Source organism: Orbicella faveolata, unplaced genomic scaffold (genome assembly GCF_042242905.1).
Source record: "Orbicella faveolata isolate gen_17 unplaced genomic scaffold, um_ofav_v1 contig_48, whole genome shotgun sequence".
Taxonomy (NCBI): Eukaryota; Metazoa; Cnidaria; class Anthozoa; order Scleractinia; family Merulinidae; genus Orbicella; species Orbicella faveolata.
The window spans coordinates 6,628,332-6,646,814 of record NW_028301578.1 but is presented as its reverse complement, the minus strand read 5'-3'; the positions used below and the strand labels follow the sequence as shown (position 1 = coordinate 6,646,814).

The 18,483-nt window shown below is 40.4% G+C and overlaps 1 protein-coding gene and 1 pseudogene across 1 annotated transcript; one reads left to right on the top strand and one right to left on the bottom strand.

The window, feature by feature from the left end:
* Positions 1-1,365: 1,365 nt before the first annotated feature.
* Positions 1,366-9,783, bottom strand: LOC110063821 (uncharacterized). The gene is made up of 6 exons (XM_020770817.2): positions 9,284-9,783; positions 8,078-8,290; positions 6,673-6,946; positions 5,395-5,530; positions 3,528-3,781; positions 1,366-2,730 (listed from the first exon to the last, which is right to left on the bottom strand). Exons 1-6 carry the CDS (start codon positions 9,781-9,783, stop codon positions 2,422-2,424), a joined length of 1,686 nt encoding a protein of 561 aa, XP_020626476.1. The 3' UTR covers positions 1,366-2,421.
* Positions 9,784-12,896: 3,113 nt separating this feature from the next.
* LOC149096205 (CUB and peptidase domain-containing protein 1-like) lies at positions 12,897-16,000 on the top strand (annotated as a pseudogene).
* Positions 16,001-18,483: the final 2,483 nt, after the last annotated feature.

The window sequence follows — 18,483 nt, the reverse complement described above, 5'->3', positions numbered from 1 at the left end:
GTACGTGGCTCTTGTGCTTCCTCTTGAGCCTGGGCTTGAATGCCCTAGCTGTTCCGTTGATGTATTCTTTTCTAGAAACTCGTCCCTAAAGCCCGCGCGTTTTTGGTCAGCGGTCACCTAAGGCTCTATGCTCTGGACGAAATCGAAAACCAGAGTCAGAAATCCCGATTCCAGATTGATTGTGCTCGTACATTCAAGTTTGCCATAACACTTTCTGAACAAACGTAGCGAAAGTAACTGCTGTAATTATGCTGGCTCTCCTTCCGATTTCTCCAGGGGTCTCGATTTTATCTTGGTCTGTCGGTAAGAGATTGTCTTTTCCACAGTCCGCACCTTCCAATTTGTATTCCTGTTTTATTTTTAGCCTTGAAGTAGCAATGCCTCGAAACGCTGCTCACAATAGTTGTACGGCCAACAGCGTTGCGGTTTTATTATTTTTTTTTTTGTCTGTCTAATTGGGCAATAATATATAAATAACTTACAATGAAACAAAAGGAAAAAAAAATAGTGACTGACGGCGGAGGGAACAGGATCAAACGGCGCTCTTTGTTGAATTACAGCGGCATCGTTAACGGACTACTTTACTAACTTTTCTTTGTTACAGATGAAGCTATACAAGGGCGAAAAGGGAGTGGTTTTGTTTCGGCGACAGAGAGGAAAATTCATTAAACATCGCATTTCGATTTTTTTTTTCAAATATGGACGAGGTTTACGTAATCTCAACACGACAGAGCTGGAGAATAGCCTCAGAAAGATAACCGTCGCCATCATCGGAAGCGCACCGAGTCGATCGATTCACCCATCCTGTCCTGTTCCGAGCTGTGAGGAGCTGTCTTCACGAGAAGGGTATCAAGAACAAGCAAAGCATATCCTGTTAAGACTGCAGACCATTCCTCCCTTACACTGAGAGGAGATGCACTCGTTCAGTTGGATTAACCGAAGAAAATGGTACTTTCTGGGTGTACTGGCGGCCAGGGCGAAAACAGAATAGAAGCCAACGAGATGTCCAACCTTATCAGGAAGAGGAGATGGAGGCCAAGCAAAACTGAGATGTATTGAACTGACTTTGGAGATGTTTGTTACTGATTTGTACAAAGACTCGCAACTTCTTTATTTACTGTACTACGTTTCCCGTTTGTTCAATCATCGGGAAATAAATTTACTCATAACAACTTCGAAGACAACCTACACGTTTACAACAAAAGTGTAGGAGAGAACGGACGAAGGCAGAACTGAAGTAAATGTAATATTTCGGTTGTTATTACTAGACCATTAAACGTTTGGAAAATGACGAGGGTCTAAACTGATCTACAGAGCCACCATAAAGACGACAGATGAAAAAGATTGGCAATGAGAACGATGACATTACATAACAAACATGTTTTATTGTATAGCGATAGCAAAGATGATAAGCATAATTACCGACTTTATTTTTATGACTGAGAAAATTGCTTCATTGAGATTTGCTAAGAGCCCGCTAATTTATCGTTAATTCTTACTTACTTTGCACTGCAGCGAAAATTAGCGCGGGCGCGTCAGCAATTTTCTCAGTCATAAACTAAATGAGTGATCGCAGAAAGCTCGAGGAATTAAGGATTTACACTACTCGTGATATTTTGAGAATTCATTCAAACTGCACTCGCTGTAAGGCTCGTTCATTTTTGAGAGAATTTTCAAATATGACCCGTAGTGCAAATCCTTAATTGCACTCGCATTCGTGCGATAACCTGTACTTATTTCATGATACTACATTCTGAAAAAAACAATTCTTAAAAATTCTCATAGCACGGCAGTGACAACCCAACTTCATTTTACATATCGTGCCCAGTTTATTCATATGCTCATTTAGAACCAGTCTATTCAGATTTCTAATCATATCGTTTGTTTATCAAAGTGCCCACAGAGTGCCCGGGGTAATTTTAAGGTTTTTTTTAGAAAATAGCATTCCAGGTTAAGTGATCAAATTGTGATTTTCAAATTTGGTGTTTTTGTTTAGCTTAATTTCTCTTCTTTGCTCGAATTTGGATTTCATGATGATTTTTTTCAAATTCGTTTCGTTTCTTGCAACCCCTTTTTCAATCAGTTGTAGAGCTGTTCCGACTTAAAAAAAAAAACCCAAAACATATTTTTGAAAAACAAGATAGCGGATATGTATCACGTCATTTTGACATTCTGTGACGTCATGACTGGCACGTGATTAGCGCTAAAATAATCAAGTTCAAATGCTTTTAGCACCATACTTTAAAAAAATACTTTTGGATACACATAGGTTGGATGGCAAGGGCACAAAGTTCTCGCGATCAGGAGTGAAAAAAAAAAAAAAAAAAATACAGTCTAAAGAGGATTTTATAATTTGCTTCCTTCTCTTACGCTATCTGCTTGCTGCTTTTACAACTTTGTTTTAACGAGATGAACACAATTCTAAGGGAATCTCACCGGCGGAGGTCCCATTCTAGCTGCGCTCATTCTCTTGTAAGCAATGTAAACCAGCAAGACTCCTACTAACAAACCGAGCACAACACAAGCGATCGCTACCCCGGCCACCGCTCCTGAAGATAACCGGGTTTGCTTCTGTGTCGTTGGCTCTTTGGGACACAGAGAGGATACGCTGAATGCATCAGGAGAAGGGTAACGCCACTCAAACAAGTAGAAGTTGACGTTGGACTCAAACTCATCTTCTGCCGTTGCGTTTATCGTTATGTTTCCTTCTATCTCCAACCTAACGGGAACCTGAAAAGAAAACAAAAGTCATTCTACGAACATGTTCATTCGTTTTTAAGATTCCCGCAACTTGAACTGGAAATACTTTCGCAGAAAGGTTAGGGCAAGTTAACAAGCTCGATCTACATCCGACTTTCAGAGCGGAAAGATGTACTGCACAGCTTTCTGTGCATCGTTAGCACTACTTCTGGGCTCAGGTAATAATGCAGGCTGCCATGGTAGAAAGAACGGCGGACTGTAGTAAAGTACGCGGGAATGTCGGTCGGTTGATTTTTTCATACTTGGTCAAGCATGAATTTTTTCTTCGGCATTTCACTGTTAATAAAGTCTCCCCCGCCTCCTGAGAGGATCTCTTGCTTATATATTCAGTGGTGTTTTGGTATGGATGCAATAACTAGCAGAAGGTGTGTGGAAAAAAATGTGTCTTCGCACCGAAATTTCTTGTATACCGCGGGGAAATAAAGGGTTCAGAAAACTTCTGTAGGTTAATTTTGTCCTTAAAAAAGGATTCCCCTACGAAAACAATACACCAGCTTTCCAGGTGACGTGAAAATTTTGCTTCTTACCGGAAAAGCGGGAAAGCGTATAAAGTTCGTAACTTTTTTTTTTGTTTACACAGTCGACAAAATTCCCGCCAGTTTATCAAACTTGGATCCCTGGAGTGCAGCCAAAACTCGCGCATGCTTATTACATTTTTCCGCTCTGAACATGCGACTTGCATGCCCAAGATTCGAATCTGGGCTACTTTGATGAACATGGAGGCGGAATCTGATGAACGACTGACGAACATGGAGGCGAAATCTTACCGGCTGTTGAGGCGATTGAGTAAAGTACCACCTCCAAATCATTCTAGACTTATATTCTCCAGGCCAGTTGACTCGAGTCTGTCTCCACACGTCACATTTGATTCCCCGCGCAGTAGCTTTTCCTTGGTAAACAGGTTTCGCATCTTGATCTTCAAACAACTGCATTTTACCAAACGGCGTATTGATTCTGAAGTGGTACTTTCCGGCTATCAGCGTTGGCTTTACGCTCTCTAGGACAATTTCTTGGCAACTTCCTGGAAATTAAGTTACAGTATTTTAAAGTTATTATTTATTCTTTGACGTAGAAATAACAAGAGCTGGACAGCGGAGTACCCTATTTTCCCCATCAACCCTATTTCTAGGCGCGCCCGGGATCCTCTCCAACCCAAGGATCGCGGGCGCACCGAAACAGCCACGGCTGGAGACTGGGCCTACCCTATTCCGCCTGGGATTTTTATCAATCAGGGGCCACGGGGAAAGGAGGGGAGGGGAGCGTTAGGGGTTGGGGGAGGCACTTTTGTATACACAGCTTATTTACTAATTAATAATTTGATCTGTAGCACGCAAGGGCTACGGGTGGGCTATTGACCCGTGGCCCTTAAGGGCGAAGGGTCTAATTGTTTTAGTATCACCCAACTAGTCGAACAGAATAATAAAGTTAGCAAAAAGAATTAGACCCTTCGCCTTCAAGGGCCACGGGTTAATAGCCCATTCGGCTTTGCCTCATGGGCTATTGACCCGTAGCCCTTGCGGGCTACGGGTCTAATTGTTAAATAGTCGCCTGTCAATCGTTACGTCGCAAAACGCTAAAATAACGTATTTTCTAGTCATCGACCATCAGGGATCCGCCATCATTTTATAAGTTTCAAAACTGCCCCAAAATTGTCCCAAGATATAAGGATACAAGAAATGTACAGACGTTGAAATCTCCAAATTAAACTTAAATAAACACCAATTTTGGGCAAAAGACCCTTTTAGCTTTGAAAATATGGTTGCGTTAGAAACTTTTAGTCGCGTGACACACCACCTGACAATCGTTAGTTAAATTCAAAAAGTCTGACCACTTGAGTTCGAATGCTGTTTTCGTAAGGACGTCTTGAAATCATCGCGGGCGCTTTGGTTACCTTCATCCCACTCCAGCCTAGCCTGTTCCAGCGGATATCGGTAGTTGAGGAGAAAAGAGGGCCAGCGAGAGAGAAAACGAGGGGGGGACTGAGGCGAGGCCCTTCCCATCCTTGCGTCAGTCCCCCGTGGTTTTTTGTTTGTTTGTTTGTTTGTTTGTTTGCTTGTTTTTTACTCACTCGCCTCTTTTTGCCCTCGTCCCTAACTACCGAGAGCCTGGAACAGGTTTACTCCAACCATGCTAAATAGCCGTTTACCAATAAATGCTGCGTCCAGAATATCACGATTTCATCAAGGTGGTATAGGTATATTTACTTATTACGTACCCGCTTATCGTTAAGTGGGCCTGTACATATAATGTGCAATATTGGTAATATGTTTTTGATTTCCAACTATACAGTGCTCATAAGAGAGCGGGAAACATGCAGAACCGTCGGCATATAACCTCGAAAGTCAGCCCTGTTTTCAAACGTCTCTACCTGCTGGCTAACGGAAGTCTACTTCAACATTCATCTTGCAGCATTGTCACAACAGGAAGTATATGCGAGTCATAATAAAAGTCATAATAGAAGTTGTTGTTGAAGTGTGAGTGTGGAAGAGAAAGCTTTGATTTAAATATAGATACACACTAACACAGTGACATTGAACAAGTTTATCAACTTTTGCATTTCTTTTTTTGGTTTTTTTTTTTTTTTGCCAAAACTGCGCTACTTTTTGGGGAAACTATTAATTCAAATCTTCTCACCTGTCTTTCTGTTGTAGAAGGTACTGTTCCTATTTTCCATGTCCCGGATAGCAACTCCCGGTTCATTACTCGACGGTCGATTCGGGCGTCCGTTATAATCAACTCTGTAGAGTTGTTTATCGAGGTCATAATATTCCTATTAAAACGACAGACGAACACAGACCTTCAGTCTTGTAGAGCATTGTAGAACAAGAAATCTCAACAGGTACAAAGTCGGGGTGCACAGTGATAGTCTTATCCCTATAAATCCCGGCAGTTATCAAAAAGTAATTTCTCATTAGAATACCAATACAGTATCAAGAAAACAGGTGACGAGAATAAAGACAATCATCAGTTAAGTGGTAATGCTTTCATCTAACACCAAATTCTCAGAACTGATATTAAAAGAACTGTATGGCTGTCAGTAGGGAGAATATGAACGTTGTGAATTTGGGACTGAAAGGGTTAAGTGGTTTGAGTGCTCTCCCGGCAACCTCCCAAGTTCATCCATGGATCGGTAGAACCAAGGTAAAAGTGCGGACTTTTTGTTAAAACAGCGAGATCATTTTTAGTTATTTTGAAGGGACTTTAATTAAAATATTTCGAACAGACGTTCCTTATGGCTGTATCATGTTTATTAGGGATAACATGAAAATGAAAAGAAGACTATCTTTTGTTTTGGCGATCTATTCATAATACGGGTTAGATATGAAAGCATGAGAAAGGAGTACCTTTTTTCAATTAAAGCATACGAAAGGGATACCTTTTCGGCCAAAATGGTATACAAAAGGGTAAGAGGTTGGACCTCGGGGGGGAGCCTCCCCGTACAAAACCTTGTAGAGAAGCCCCCCCCCCCCCGAAGACACCTCACTTTCACGGTGACTTTCTTTTCGCTAAAGCTTTAACTGTATATATAGCGACGCGTAACGAACCCTAAGAGAGTCTGCCTTGGAGGCTACGAAGTATTTTACCCGAAGAGACTCCAATATAACAAGGACAGGGGTGCTCGACATACCTTTCAGGGGTTAAAATTAAGGGTTTGGTACCTCTTGGGGTGCTCAGCCTCAAAGGCTCACAGCGGGAGCTTTCGCTGTACCTTGCAGGGTATTGAGGCGAAATAAATCAATGTCAGTGAAAAGTATTGTTTCAGAATTGGTACCTCTTAGTGGTGAAAAAGGGACAAAGTCAAGCCACGCTGATAAAAAAAAGGATTTGGTACTTCGTAGGGTTCTTTTCAAAATCTCCGCTGAGCAGCCCCGTCCTCTATATTTGGGATTCCCCTCGAGGGTTTTTACCTACCCGTTTCCCCCAAATACGAGTGGAATTTGAGTTCACGTACTCCAGGTTGACGTCGAATCTCCGAGGGAGTTTTGGTAGAGGGGGAGGATATACAGCCCCTCGACACCAGATTTCTCTTTGCGGTTGAAATTCAGGATCGATAAAGAAAAAATCGAGAAAACTGTACGAATGAATGATTCCTCCACTGAGATTTACCGCGCTTTGAGGCCGGGCTTCAACAACAACTGGGGCGGGGGTGTTTCCAGACGTGTGCAACCAGCCATTGACGGAGAACCTGGGAAGAGTTATAGATGAGAACCCGGGATGAGGAATAAAGCAGAACTTCTATACGACGACCACTGTAAGGCAGAGTTATCTGGTTTCAATGAGGTTAAGTGTATGGATAGGCGCATGGTCGAAACAGTCGATCAAGACCTTGGCCTTTGAATGGATACGGCCTTAAGGGGTGGGGGGGGGGGGGGGTGGAGTCCATGTAAGCTTAACGAGTCTTTCTGGGGCTAAGGTATGCTATTTTAGGTGATTCTGTTAAAGACAATTAGGCAGATTATAGGTAACGCCATGATCTATAGAAATAGCTTCACCGAGTTGCTTTTCACACCACTTTGTATTATTTACGCGATTTTAGGGGATCCTGTTAGATAGAAATGATCTTAAAGGTGTTTTCCGGTTTTCCTCGACCTCCACAAAAACCAACATCTCCAAATTCCAATTCTGCCAGGATAGATGGGGCTTCCTCTTTAAATATTGTAATTATATTTATTAATTTACTTTTATTATTATTATTTTATTTTAAGGTCACGTCACGCCATTAAAGGTAATTCTTTGATAGACGAACTGGTCCTTTAGCGGGGTCATGTAGGTCATGTCTGTTATGTTATATTATGTTATGTTATGTTACGTTATGTTATGTAATTCTGTTGCAAACAAAGTGGTCATAAAGGGGATTTGTCACGCTTATGGTTTATACTAACTGATCCATGAAGCCAGGTTCACACTTGTCAGATAAGCATAACACTAGCGAAATAAGCGTAAGCGCAAGCACAAGGAGAAGTGGGAACCTACTTATTTTACTAGTGCTATTCTTATCCGACAAGTGTGAACCAGGCTTAAAAGACAGGATCGTATTTTAGGTGGATTCTGTTACATAAAAACTGAGCTCGGATCCCTAAATAACTTTAACCATCTGTTTTCTTCCTATAGGTTATCTCGTAACACCCCCTTGGAATGCATGAATGCTCGCCTAAAATCACGCGAAATATGGAAAATATATCTCGCGAGGGGTAAATTTCAAACGTTGGCCCCGGAGCTCTAGTTTCTGCAATGGAAAAGACTTTCGACTGATGCTGCTGTGAGGATGTAGTGTGAATTTAAAAAAAAAAAAATTCTGGTCGAGACAAAACCTTACCAGTAGTCCATGGCGGTTTCGTTTTTACATATTCGCCATCCTTGAACTGGGATATTGCGAACGGTTTTTCTTCCAAGGTATCTTGCATTCTGAGTCTTGTTTCTGTACACCAAGTCCAAGACAACAGTCGCGCTGCAAGCGTCGCCAATCAGCTTCAAGGAGCTTTCGCTGGGTGGAAAACGACATCTATATCGATCATATCTAGCTTGCGTCCTGCAGAATTATGAAAAAATAAAAAAAAATAAAAAAAAAATACTCTCAATACTAGACTAAAAGAATCGCACCTGAAAGTTTCAGGGAGTGGAAACCAAGTTTGTTTGACGTATGTCCGAGGATAACAAACAAAGATGGCAAGAAATCGTCATAAAATACCGCTAAAATTGCTAGCACCTCTCCTCAGTCGGTTGGGAGACCACTCTGCTATCACGAACAGATCCTGCCAAATTTCAGTGAGTTTTAACATAAAATGTCTGTACCACGGAACCATCTATTATACGGACAGCAGAAATGTACCTGAGCTGCAGACAGTAAATTTCTTATGAACGCAACTTGTGTGTTACTGTGAGAGCACTGAACCGCTGCAAAGCAACCTAGGAGACTTAATCCACGGAACAATCTTTGACGGACATGACTGAGTTGTACTCTCTTACATCGTGTTTTAGTTATTGCTCCAGTTCCACAGGTCTGAAATTAGACGACCCGACGACTCGGGGGTGAGAGGGGATCTTCTCTAAACAGACAATTTATTATAAACTTATGGGTCACCGTAGCTTCTTAAAACGAGGACTTCTTAATCTCTTCCTCTATACTTATACGGATAATCCCTGAATTTGGTCTGTTTGCATATGAATAGGGAAAACAGTCCGATTTGTAAGTAACAGGCTTACATGAATAATGTCGGGGCTCAACTAACTGACGTCTTGATTTCACTACACCACTACGGCGACGGTTTACAGACTTGACAAAAACAGAAGTTAAAACCTCTTTGAATGTAAGAGCAGTCTCCATGCAGTTGATTTGTAAGTTTAGTCACACACCAGGCACAAACTGACCGAAGGGTTTCAGCATATAATCATTAAACCACACTACAAAATTTATTTTGATGAAAAAAGTCAATGTAACGAATGATATTTGAATGGGCACTCCCAAAGGCTTCACGCAAGTTAGAACTGCAGCAATTGACTCTAACATAAAGGTTAAACTTACCATGTAAAGCTCTTGCAGTCGTCTAGAAATAAATTGGCGATCTCATTCTTGGATTTGTCGTAATATGTTTCAAAGTCGTATTTATCCGCTATCAGAGTGAAGGTTCCTCTTTCTTTGTCAGCATCGTATCGCTCATCCACAAAATACGTTACATTCCTGTGTTTCAGGCTGATCTCCATACGGGTGTGAAATTCAACGGGAGTAACATTCTGCGGGAACGGCTTGTAACTTGGATCCTGCGAGTTACTGGAGCAATCAAGAGAGCTTGCCAGCTCAGGGAAGAAAAGCAGGAGAGACGCCAGACAAAGTGTCGACGACAGCATCTTGATGCACAAAGTTAAAGGAAAAAGATGTCTTTGTTCGCGCATTAGGTTAATGTCACAGGCAATGCTTGCGTGAGGCTGGGTAGCCGATTGCGTGGCGTGATGGTAGCGTGTCACATCACGGAATGTCGATGCGTAGTAGAGATTTGGACAAATATATCTGGTATCTCTTCCCATGTGCTGGGCCTTAGAAAAAAGGAAACATAGGTCTTGAAAATAGCCCCCCCTACCCCCAAGGGGCACTCCCTATAATGGCCTTTATGGGGAGGTTCAGCCCGAAAAATCCCCGAAAAGGGTACCTTTTACAGGCTGTAGGTATATAAAAGGGTACGGATTTCACCACTTGGGTTATCTGAGAGTGTCGGAAAATCCGTCACTTAGATAGTTAAAAGGGCTTTTAACTAAAATATTCCGAACAGACACACCTTATGGCTGTATCATATGATTAATTAAGCAGAGTAAGCACTACATGATCTCCTTTTTTGGCGATTTATTCATAATACGGGCTGGTTCTGTTATAAAAGCTTGTAGAAGGGTTACCTTATTTAATTAAAGGTATACGTTAAGGGTACCTTTTCTGTCAAAATGGAATACAAAAAGGTAAGGGGTTGGACTTAGGGGCGGAGCTTTGTAGAGTACCTGGCTGGGGGAAATAACACACAACGGACAAATTGCCCGTGAGTGGGCTATCCGTGGGTCAGAAAATGTCTACAGTGCTATAATTAGTAACTCAACGTTCAAAAAAGACAGTCAAGGGAAAGGACCAGCTGGTCATCAGTGCAGCGATTTGTTTAAGTTATGTTTGACGAATGCGGCGTCCCTTTTCAAATGCAAATTAAAAGGGTTATCAGATTTTCAAATTACTTCGGCTTGAATAGACGCCGCTGTTTTATGATTGGAAGCAATTGCCTTCGAATTTTAACCTCAAGTGTCAAAATAAACTGCTGTGTGCAAGTATATAGATCATTTCTATACTTTGGTATGATTGAAAATGGCAAATGGAACTTGGATAGGCTGGACGTCAAAATATCTGTCGGTAAATTGAAGATAATTTAAAGATTTCGTCTTACTTTATTTTAATGGATTCTTTATGATGTGAAAAAGTATTTTATTTTACGATTTTCTTGAAGCAACTTTACCAGTCTCTGAGGTAGGGCAGTTTAAGATAAACTTATAGAAACAATTTGTCACATTAATTTGAAATATCAAGGCTTGACATTCCTTTTTTAACAAATGATAGGGTAACTAGAATGAGTTATGGCAGTTCGTTGGGGAAGAAATAATTCCCCCGTTCGGTCCGGTCAGTCAGTCAGTCAGTCAGTCAGTCAGTCAGTCAGTCAGTCAGCCAGCCAGCCAGTCAGTCAGTCAGTCAGTCAGCCAGTCAGTCAGTCAGTCAGCCAGTCAGTCAGCCAGCCAGCCAGCCAGCCAGTCAGCCAGTCAGTCAGTCAGTCAGTCAGTCAGTCAGCCAGTCAGTCAGCCAGTCAGTCAGTCAGTCAGTCTGCTAGTCAGTCAGCCAGTCAGCCAGTCAGTCAGTCAGTCAGTCAGTCAGCCAGTCAGTCAGTCAGTCAGTCAGTCAGGCAGTCAGTCGATCATTCGGTGGTCGTAAACTATTTTTTGGTCCGTGACAACTTCATTAAACGATTCAGAAAGGAGGAAAAACCTTAATTAAAACGAAACCCACGGCGCGTACAATTCTTTTGCACCTGCTGTGTTCTCCCTACATTTGCACCTGCCCACGGTGATTTGCCTAAAGCCAAGGCTAATTTCAGTCAGCAAGAAAAAGGTTCGTAATTGATACTTTTGGGAGTCACGAAGCGTGCTTGTCTGATACAGAGTTTGCAGGCGTGAGGCGTTACTTGTGAAACGAGAATTGAGACTTCCGTTTCCTGTCAATTTTCCCTTTCGACTGGCAAGTTCTAGGTACTGACTTTGGTAAACATAAAAAATGTTACCTAGTTTACCTGTAACTTGTTTTCTCAGTCCTAGCTGCTGGCTTTTCTCAGTCCTATTACGTTGTGCGTAAAATCATTGAAAAAAAAAAAAAACACAGCAACTTTTTCAGAATATCAGTATGCACTCCGTAATTTCTATCCATTATGATCTGCTGTTTGTTCCTTTAGTTGTAGCTCAAGCTAGGGCCCTGTCTCATGTAACAGCTCCTGACCTGGGAAAGTGATCTGTTCAACTTGATGGCTGAACAATATTCTAGCGATTTAAATTGTAAGTATAAGGCTCGCTAAACAAGACGGAAATGTACTAATACCCTGACTCAAAATCAGTTGCTAGTAAGCAGGTCGAAGTCTACTACAGCTAGTATCACAGCTGTGAACCAAGTTGATACACAAAGTTTTGCAAATCTTACGGAGGAAGTAAACATTTTTTTTTTCTTGCTGTCTCTGTTTTATTCCGTCACTTACATTTCTTTACATTACATTTTTTTGGTTCTTCTGAGGCTTCAATATCAAGAAAGCAAGCCGCGAGTTCATCTACTTCGGCTGCAGCACTCGGGAATGAATCGGAAGGAAAGCTTCTAATAATATTCGTAAACGTTCGTGTGGCCGTTGGATAAGTCTGAGAGAATCTTCGAAAATCGACTTCGGAAAGTGTTCTAAAATCTTCGGAAAATCGTCAAAAACGTCATTTTTGAAATACTTTGAAATAAGTGAAAGTTCAAAATTTGTCATTTAAAAGTTCACTGGTTTTATGTAAAGGGAACCAAATTATTTTGATTCTAAAGGCATCTCACGCTAGCTTCATATTGTCTTTTACAAAAAACGAACAGTTTCTCATTTCGCATTATTTATAACGGAGTCCTCGTGACCTTTAGGGAGGCGCGGTAGCCTCATGGTTATTGCGCTCGACTCCGGATCGAGCGGTCCGGGCTCGGCCCTGGCCGGGGACATTGTGTTGCGTTCTTGGGCAAGACACTTTACTCTCACAGTGCTTCTCTCCACCCAGGTGTATAAATGGGTACCGGTGAGTTTAATGCTGGGGGAAACTCTACGATGGAAAGCATCCAATCAAGGAGGAAGTAAAAATACTCGTAATCGCTTCATGCTAAAGAAACCGACGATAATCGCCGGCCTGGTGGGCCAACTGAGTCGTATACAGACTTTGGCTGTACCAACGTACCATTTTCTTTTCGATTTATGCCTTTTTTCATCCCCAGGAGTGAAGGCTCGAAACCAAAGATCCTCGCGTATGGATAAAAGCTACCTAAAAAACATGAGAGTGACATTTTTTTCTATTATTATTATTATTATTATTATTATTATTATTATCAATACAACATGAACTACAATAGGACAGTAAAAGGAGATAAAAAAGATAATACAGAAGATAATGATGTGTGTTACAAAAATACAAACAAAGAAGAATTACAAACTATTACAAAGTACAACATTTTGAGTAGGTACGTTGCAAAAAAAAAAGAAACAATTACTAAATTAAGAATTAATTAAATTAATTAACAACTTGACTAAGTAAGTAAAACGAAAACAACCTCAATAAAGTCTTTCCACTTTTTGTTGAAACTGCTATTTGTTGTGAAGTATTTAATTTGTTTTTAAGTAAAGAAGGAGAGCCGTCAAAGGGTACATCATCACTGTCTTGGATAGTGCAAAAGATATAATACTTGGCCACCAGGGTGACAGTTGAAAATGTCTTTTGATTCTGTGGACATTTTTATTAGTCCTGCTTATGATCAGAGTAAAGGACGGCGTACTCGCTTTACAAGGTGAGCTAAATAAGCTGGTCAAGATGATCCCAGTTTGACAAGACAGCAATCCACGCTAAATGTACCTTAAATTTGGGAATTACATTTCGATTCACTGTTTCGTATATATTTTTGGTTTCACAGAGGGTGGGTCAGTTGTCAGCAATACGCTGTTAAGTCCTGGATATCCAAACAGCTACCCAAACAATTTGGATTGTAATTACTCGGTACCTATTCCAGACGACATGGCGATGAAGATTTACTTTCACGATTTTGATGTGGAGTATCATCCAACATGCGAGTGATCGAACACGAACCTATTAAAAATGTTATGTCACGATATCCCTATAATTATATATTCTGATTTATATTAGCATATAGGTCTACTAACATTCTACCACGGATGCTGTTCGCTGATTGGCTACGCTACTCACTCTCTATTCTGTTGTAGATAGTGAGCAACCCAGCTGTGAGCGCTTGTTAACAAACTGGCGGCCGCTTCTTTGCGTTTTCGAAGTGTCTGTGAAGAGGATTTAGATAAAGTTTTGAACGAGTAGTGGATTTATACTAAAATAATTAGATGACAATTGATAAACGTGAAAAGGCACCTCATTTTCCCCTAAGATGCACCATATGCAACGTAACTCATTTTATTTTTCTGTTAATGAAGCTATGACTACTTGAAGATTACAAATGAGGAAGGTGAGACATTTGGTATGATATGTGGTTGGCGTTATTGGACAGACGTTGTTGTGACCGGTGACTTCGCCCTACTGATACTCCATTCAGATTCTGAGGTTCAGAAGAAAGGATTCAATATATCTTTCATTGTTGTTCCAAAACTTGGTGAGTACAATCAAAAAAGTCCTTTTTTACATTGGACACTTGATCTGATCGACTTTGTATAAGTTTGTCCCAAAAGAACGTCTGATGTAATGTACATAAAGTCTGGTTTTTACTACGACATTACCACAAGCACAAGTATAGGGGAATCCTTGTTTACAGTATTCGTCTCATTAGCATAAGCAATTCAGTTTCTGTTGGCGCTACAAATAAATCAGTTCTGAATATTGAAAGGTCATAGTACGATTAACTCCGCCAATGAATATGAGCCTGATGTATTGAATACTTTTTGTGCAACACAGGCTTAAAAACTCAAAACTTTACAAAGAATGTGTGATCTCATTAGCGCTTTTGTCACCCAGAAATTTTGCAGTTTTTGTTAGACCACTTTTCATTGAATATTGCACCCAAAGAGCTAAACATTTCACCGTGTATTTAAAAGTTTCAACAGCTCTTCTGCTTACTGGAGTCAATTCATATCTAACATGTTTCATATTGTAAGCAAAGCCGTATGCTAATGACTGAAAATGGAAATAATGACGTCAGCATGAACCCCCTATAAGCATAACTGGAGCGAGGACGCGCACAGCATAAGCATAAGAACAAGCAGAAAAGAACAAAAGTTTTTGTTCTTCTTGTCCTTGTGCTTATTCTTATTTCAGGTGAGAGCGCGCTGCTGTAAGCATAACATAAGCTTAAGTCCGCCATCTTGTTTTAGTGTATCGAGGAGGTAAGGAACCGAAAATAAGACAGTTATCCATTCTGCGCATGTCTACCTGCTTATGTTTGTATTGTGGGTGTCCTTACTACCGTTATACTTATGCCTTATGCTTGTAATTATGTCGTATAGTAATTAAAACCAGGCTTATTCATAAGTTTGTAAAATTGTCAACTTTTCCGATAGTGCCTGTTACAGACTTTATTGTCGTATGAACATTAATTTTATATTACTCTCCTGCGACATGCATGTATGATTACGTGTCTTGCAACAGGGAGGGAGAATTTTTTTCTTTTCATGTTTTTCTGCACCTCTGTCGTAATCATTCGAGAACATAACAAAATGATACCAAGATGCTTTAATTTATTGAAAGGAAAAAGAACTGGTGAAAGGTCACATGATCAAACCACCATAACACCAAGATGTTTCCGGAAAAGACACAAATTTTGACCACTGTAGCTTGAGTGTTGTTCAAGTTACGAAAGTTTGAGATCAACTCGGACAAAAGTGCCCTGCCCTTTTTATCGCCCATGCTAAACAGCGTTTACTTAACATTATTTCAGGGCCGTCTTAGTTTTCTGGTCGCCTCAAGTACAGCTAGCTCGAAATAAGCCGAACAGTACGATTATGCAAAAAGTGGAGGTTTACGTTAAGATTCAATTTAATTTTGTAGAGAAGATAGAATGTGGTTCTGTTGTTTACCACACACTGACCAGTCCTGGTTACCCAAACGACTATCCACCAAACATGGATTGTAATTACTCGGTTCCCATTCCACTCGATATGGCGATGAAACTCTTTTTTTTCACGAATTTGATATGGAGTATGATTCAAAATGCGAGTAAGTGGAAAGATTACTGTCATTATGTTGAATATTATATTCTAATCAAACAGAGCTCGATATTTTATGTTGAATACATTATTGACCAGGCGCGAGGGCTCTACGGACATAATATAAACCTTGCGGTCTTGACAGTGTGACCAGTTCTCAGCTTCAGTTAAACTCTATCCAGACCCACACACAATTTTCTTATGTGTTTGGAATCTCTAGCGTAGGCTACGACGCTCCCTGGTTTTCCTTTTATTGAAGGATTCCTTGAGAAAGACAGGGCTTACTGGGGCTTGAACGATTCCATGTTTTGGCTTCTGGTATCATGTCAGGTTAACCGTTTTGGCAGTCAAACGCGTAAGGTCATGTTTGGGCTCTGAAATTCAACGAGCGTGTGCAGTAGTAATTGTCAGTTGATCATGCTTTAACGTACATCATCGAGTCATGATGTCGGCGGGACTTTGGAGAACACAAAAGCCAGAAGCACTCTTCAGCGCGCATAACCATAAATGGTCTTACTAATGATCAGGTTAGACTAGACTGAAATTATAAGTCACTTAAGTAAAATATCTGCGACTCTCTGTCCACATTCCTCTGCGTTGCATTTTTTTCTCTACTTTAAGATATGACAACCGTATTTAAAGATAACTAATGAGCACAACGAGGAATTTGGCGTTATCTGTGGTGAGCAACTTGGGGCAGACGTTATTGTAACTGGCAACTACGCCCAGCTTATATTCCTCTCAGACGCTGAGATACAGAAAGAAGGCTTCTTCATACCTTTCACTGCTGTCCCAAAGTCTGGTTAGTCGTGACTACTTTACCTAAATGGTACAAAATGCTGCCAGAGGGAAGAAGGATGTAAGGAGTGTCAATGCAGAGCAGGGTTGTTCCCATACAGAACTCAGGATCATCGGTAACAGTAACAAACAGGTCTGTTAAATTTTCGGATTACAGCACTCGGCTGCATGCAGCACTAAGCCTCATTACATTTTCATTGTTCTCTTACGGACGAAACTAACGCTCTTGTACAAGTACACCTGGTGTTTCCAGAAACCTCTCAAAGAAATTAAATAGCCTTGTTGCAAGTTTTCTAAATTCCAATATTACATAAGAAATAGAACATTCCAGAAGGTTTAAGTCACTCCTGAAAGGCTTCCGGTTCGATATTTTTAATAACAACTACAAGCCGTAATATTTGTGAAGGATTTTAATAAAGTATATTCTGCCCCCATGTGATTTCCAAAATGTTGAGCAAAGTTGTGCAGATAAAATATAGAAACGGTACCGTTAAAATCTGTGATTTTTTTATATAATATTAACTTCAAAAGATCGCAAATGACACTTGATGATTATAGGGAACTCTGAGAGAGAGAGAGAGAGAGAGAGAGAGAGAGAGAGAGAGAGAGAGAGAGAGAGAGAGAGAGAGAATTATTTGAGCTAAAAGGCATTAATTTGATATCTATAAACTATGTTCTCCTTTCCTTGATTTTCAGTCGCCACGTTATTCCCAAGAGCCTTCAGGAACTGCGATGTTGTCCAGTTCCCTTTTGTCTCTCATTACTTTTCCCTCCTCTGGCCTGTGACCATCTGCGAGTCGATTTCTTGGCATCTTTGCCTCGTCACCCACCTACAACGAAGATCACCAAACAATTGAGGAAAAATCATCGTCAAAGAAAAAAAATTAAAACTGATATTTAGGCTAGAAGTGGTATGTTTTATTATAGTCCCTTTCTGGTTAAGTTGTCAGGTTGTTAGGTTGTATGAAATTTTTTAATGATAAAAGCCTTGATTATAATTTTTAGGCGAAAAACGGACAGGAGAATTGAGAAGAATTCGAACAATCCGTTTCCCTACTATACTTTGAGTTAAGTGCAAGTTCCTTTTGTTTCGGCAATGTGAAGATTATTCTGAACAATCCAAACTTTACTTAGAGCCTTTGACTTTTGCCAAGCTTAGATGTTTATTCAAGGACGTTCGCGCTAATTGTTTCTGCGCATCCTTACAACGCACGCAAATTTTCGCGCCACGTCATGCATGAGAGCGCGCGCTAAGTAATAAAATAAACAACGATTGGGCAGATGGCCATTGCTACAGCTTTGCCTGGATTTAACTATCTTGAACGTTCAGTGATCCCTATTTTTCCTTTGATAGATCATTTTGTCTACCGATTTTCTACGTTTAGCGAAAAAATGAAGAAAATCTATCGATTAGCAGTTTGAATTTTTGGCAAAATGCACCATCGAATTCTGTTCTTTTGAGCTCTCCGTTTATCTGTGCGAAGGTTGCAAATGCCTCTTAAAGGGTTAAGTTTTGTGAAAACCCTGATAACATTTGGAATTATTTATGCAAAAGACCTACTTCTACAAAATATGACTAAGATCGTTTGCCTTCGTTGATTATCCTTCGATATTTTTAACAATAAACCCCTGTAGGCCATGCTGATTTACCCGCGCCAATTTTTTAAAGTCGGGGTAATTTTCCACACACTTTATCTCTGAAACGAAGTCGGTGACCTCCAATTTTTTTCTTACATGTCTGACACAAGTAACTTATTATCTGACTGCAGTAAAAATTTAAAGAAAATCCATCGACTGGAAAATTTTCGCTCGAGCGTCCTTAAACTTGAGTATTTTGACTTTGTTTGTCTACATTTTCATTGAGCATTTTTGACTTTGTTCGCCTACATTTTCATTATAATTGATTCGAAGAAGCGAAATTTTTGTTATTGACAATTTTAGAAACCAGGTTAGGCGGTTTCCTTCAACCGTC

Excerpts from the sequence above, each read along its gene's own strand:
- LOC110063821 (XM_020770817.2), bottom strand. The coding sequence starts at position 9,783 with ATGGGAAGAGATACCAGATATATTTGTCCAAATCTCTACTACGCATCG. Across the intron at positions 8,291-9,283 it reads GACTGCAAGAGCTTTACATG|GACGCAAGCTAGATATGATC; the intron begins GTAAGTTTAACC and ends ATAATTCTGCAG. Across the intron at positions 2,731-3,527 it reads CTCAATCGCCTCAACAGCCG|GTTCCCGTTAGGTTGGAGAT; the intron begins GTAAGATTTCGC and ends TTTTCTTTTCAG.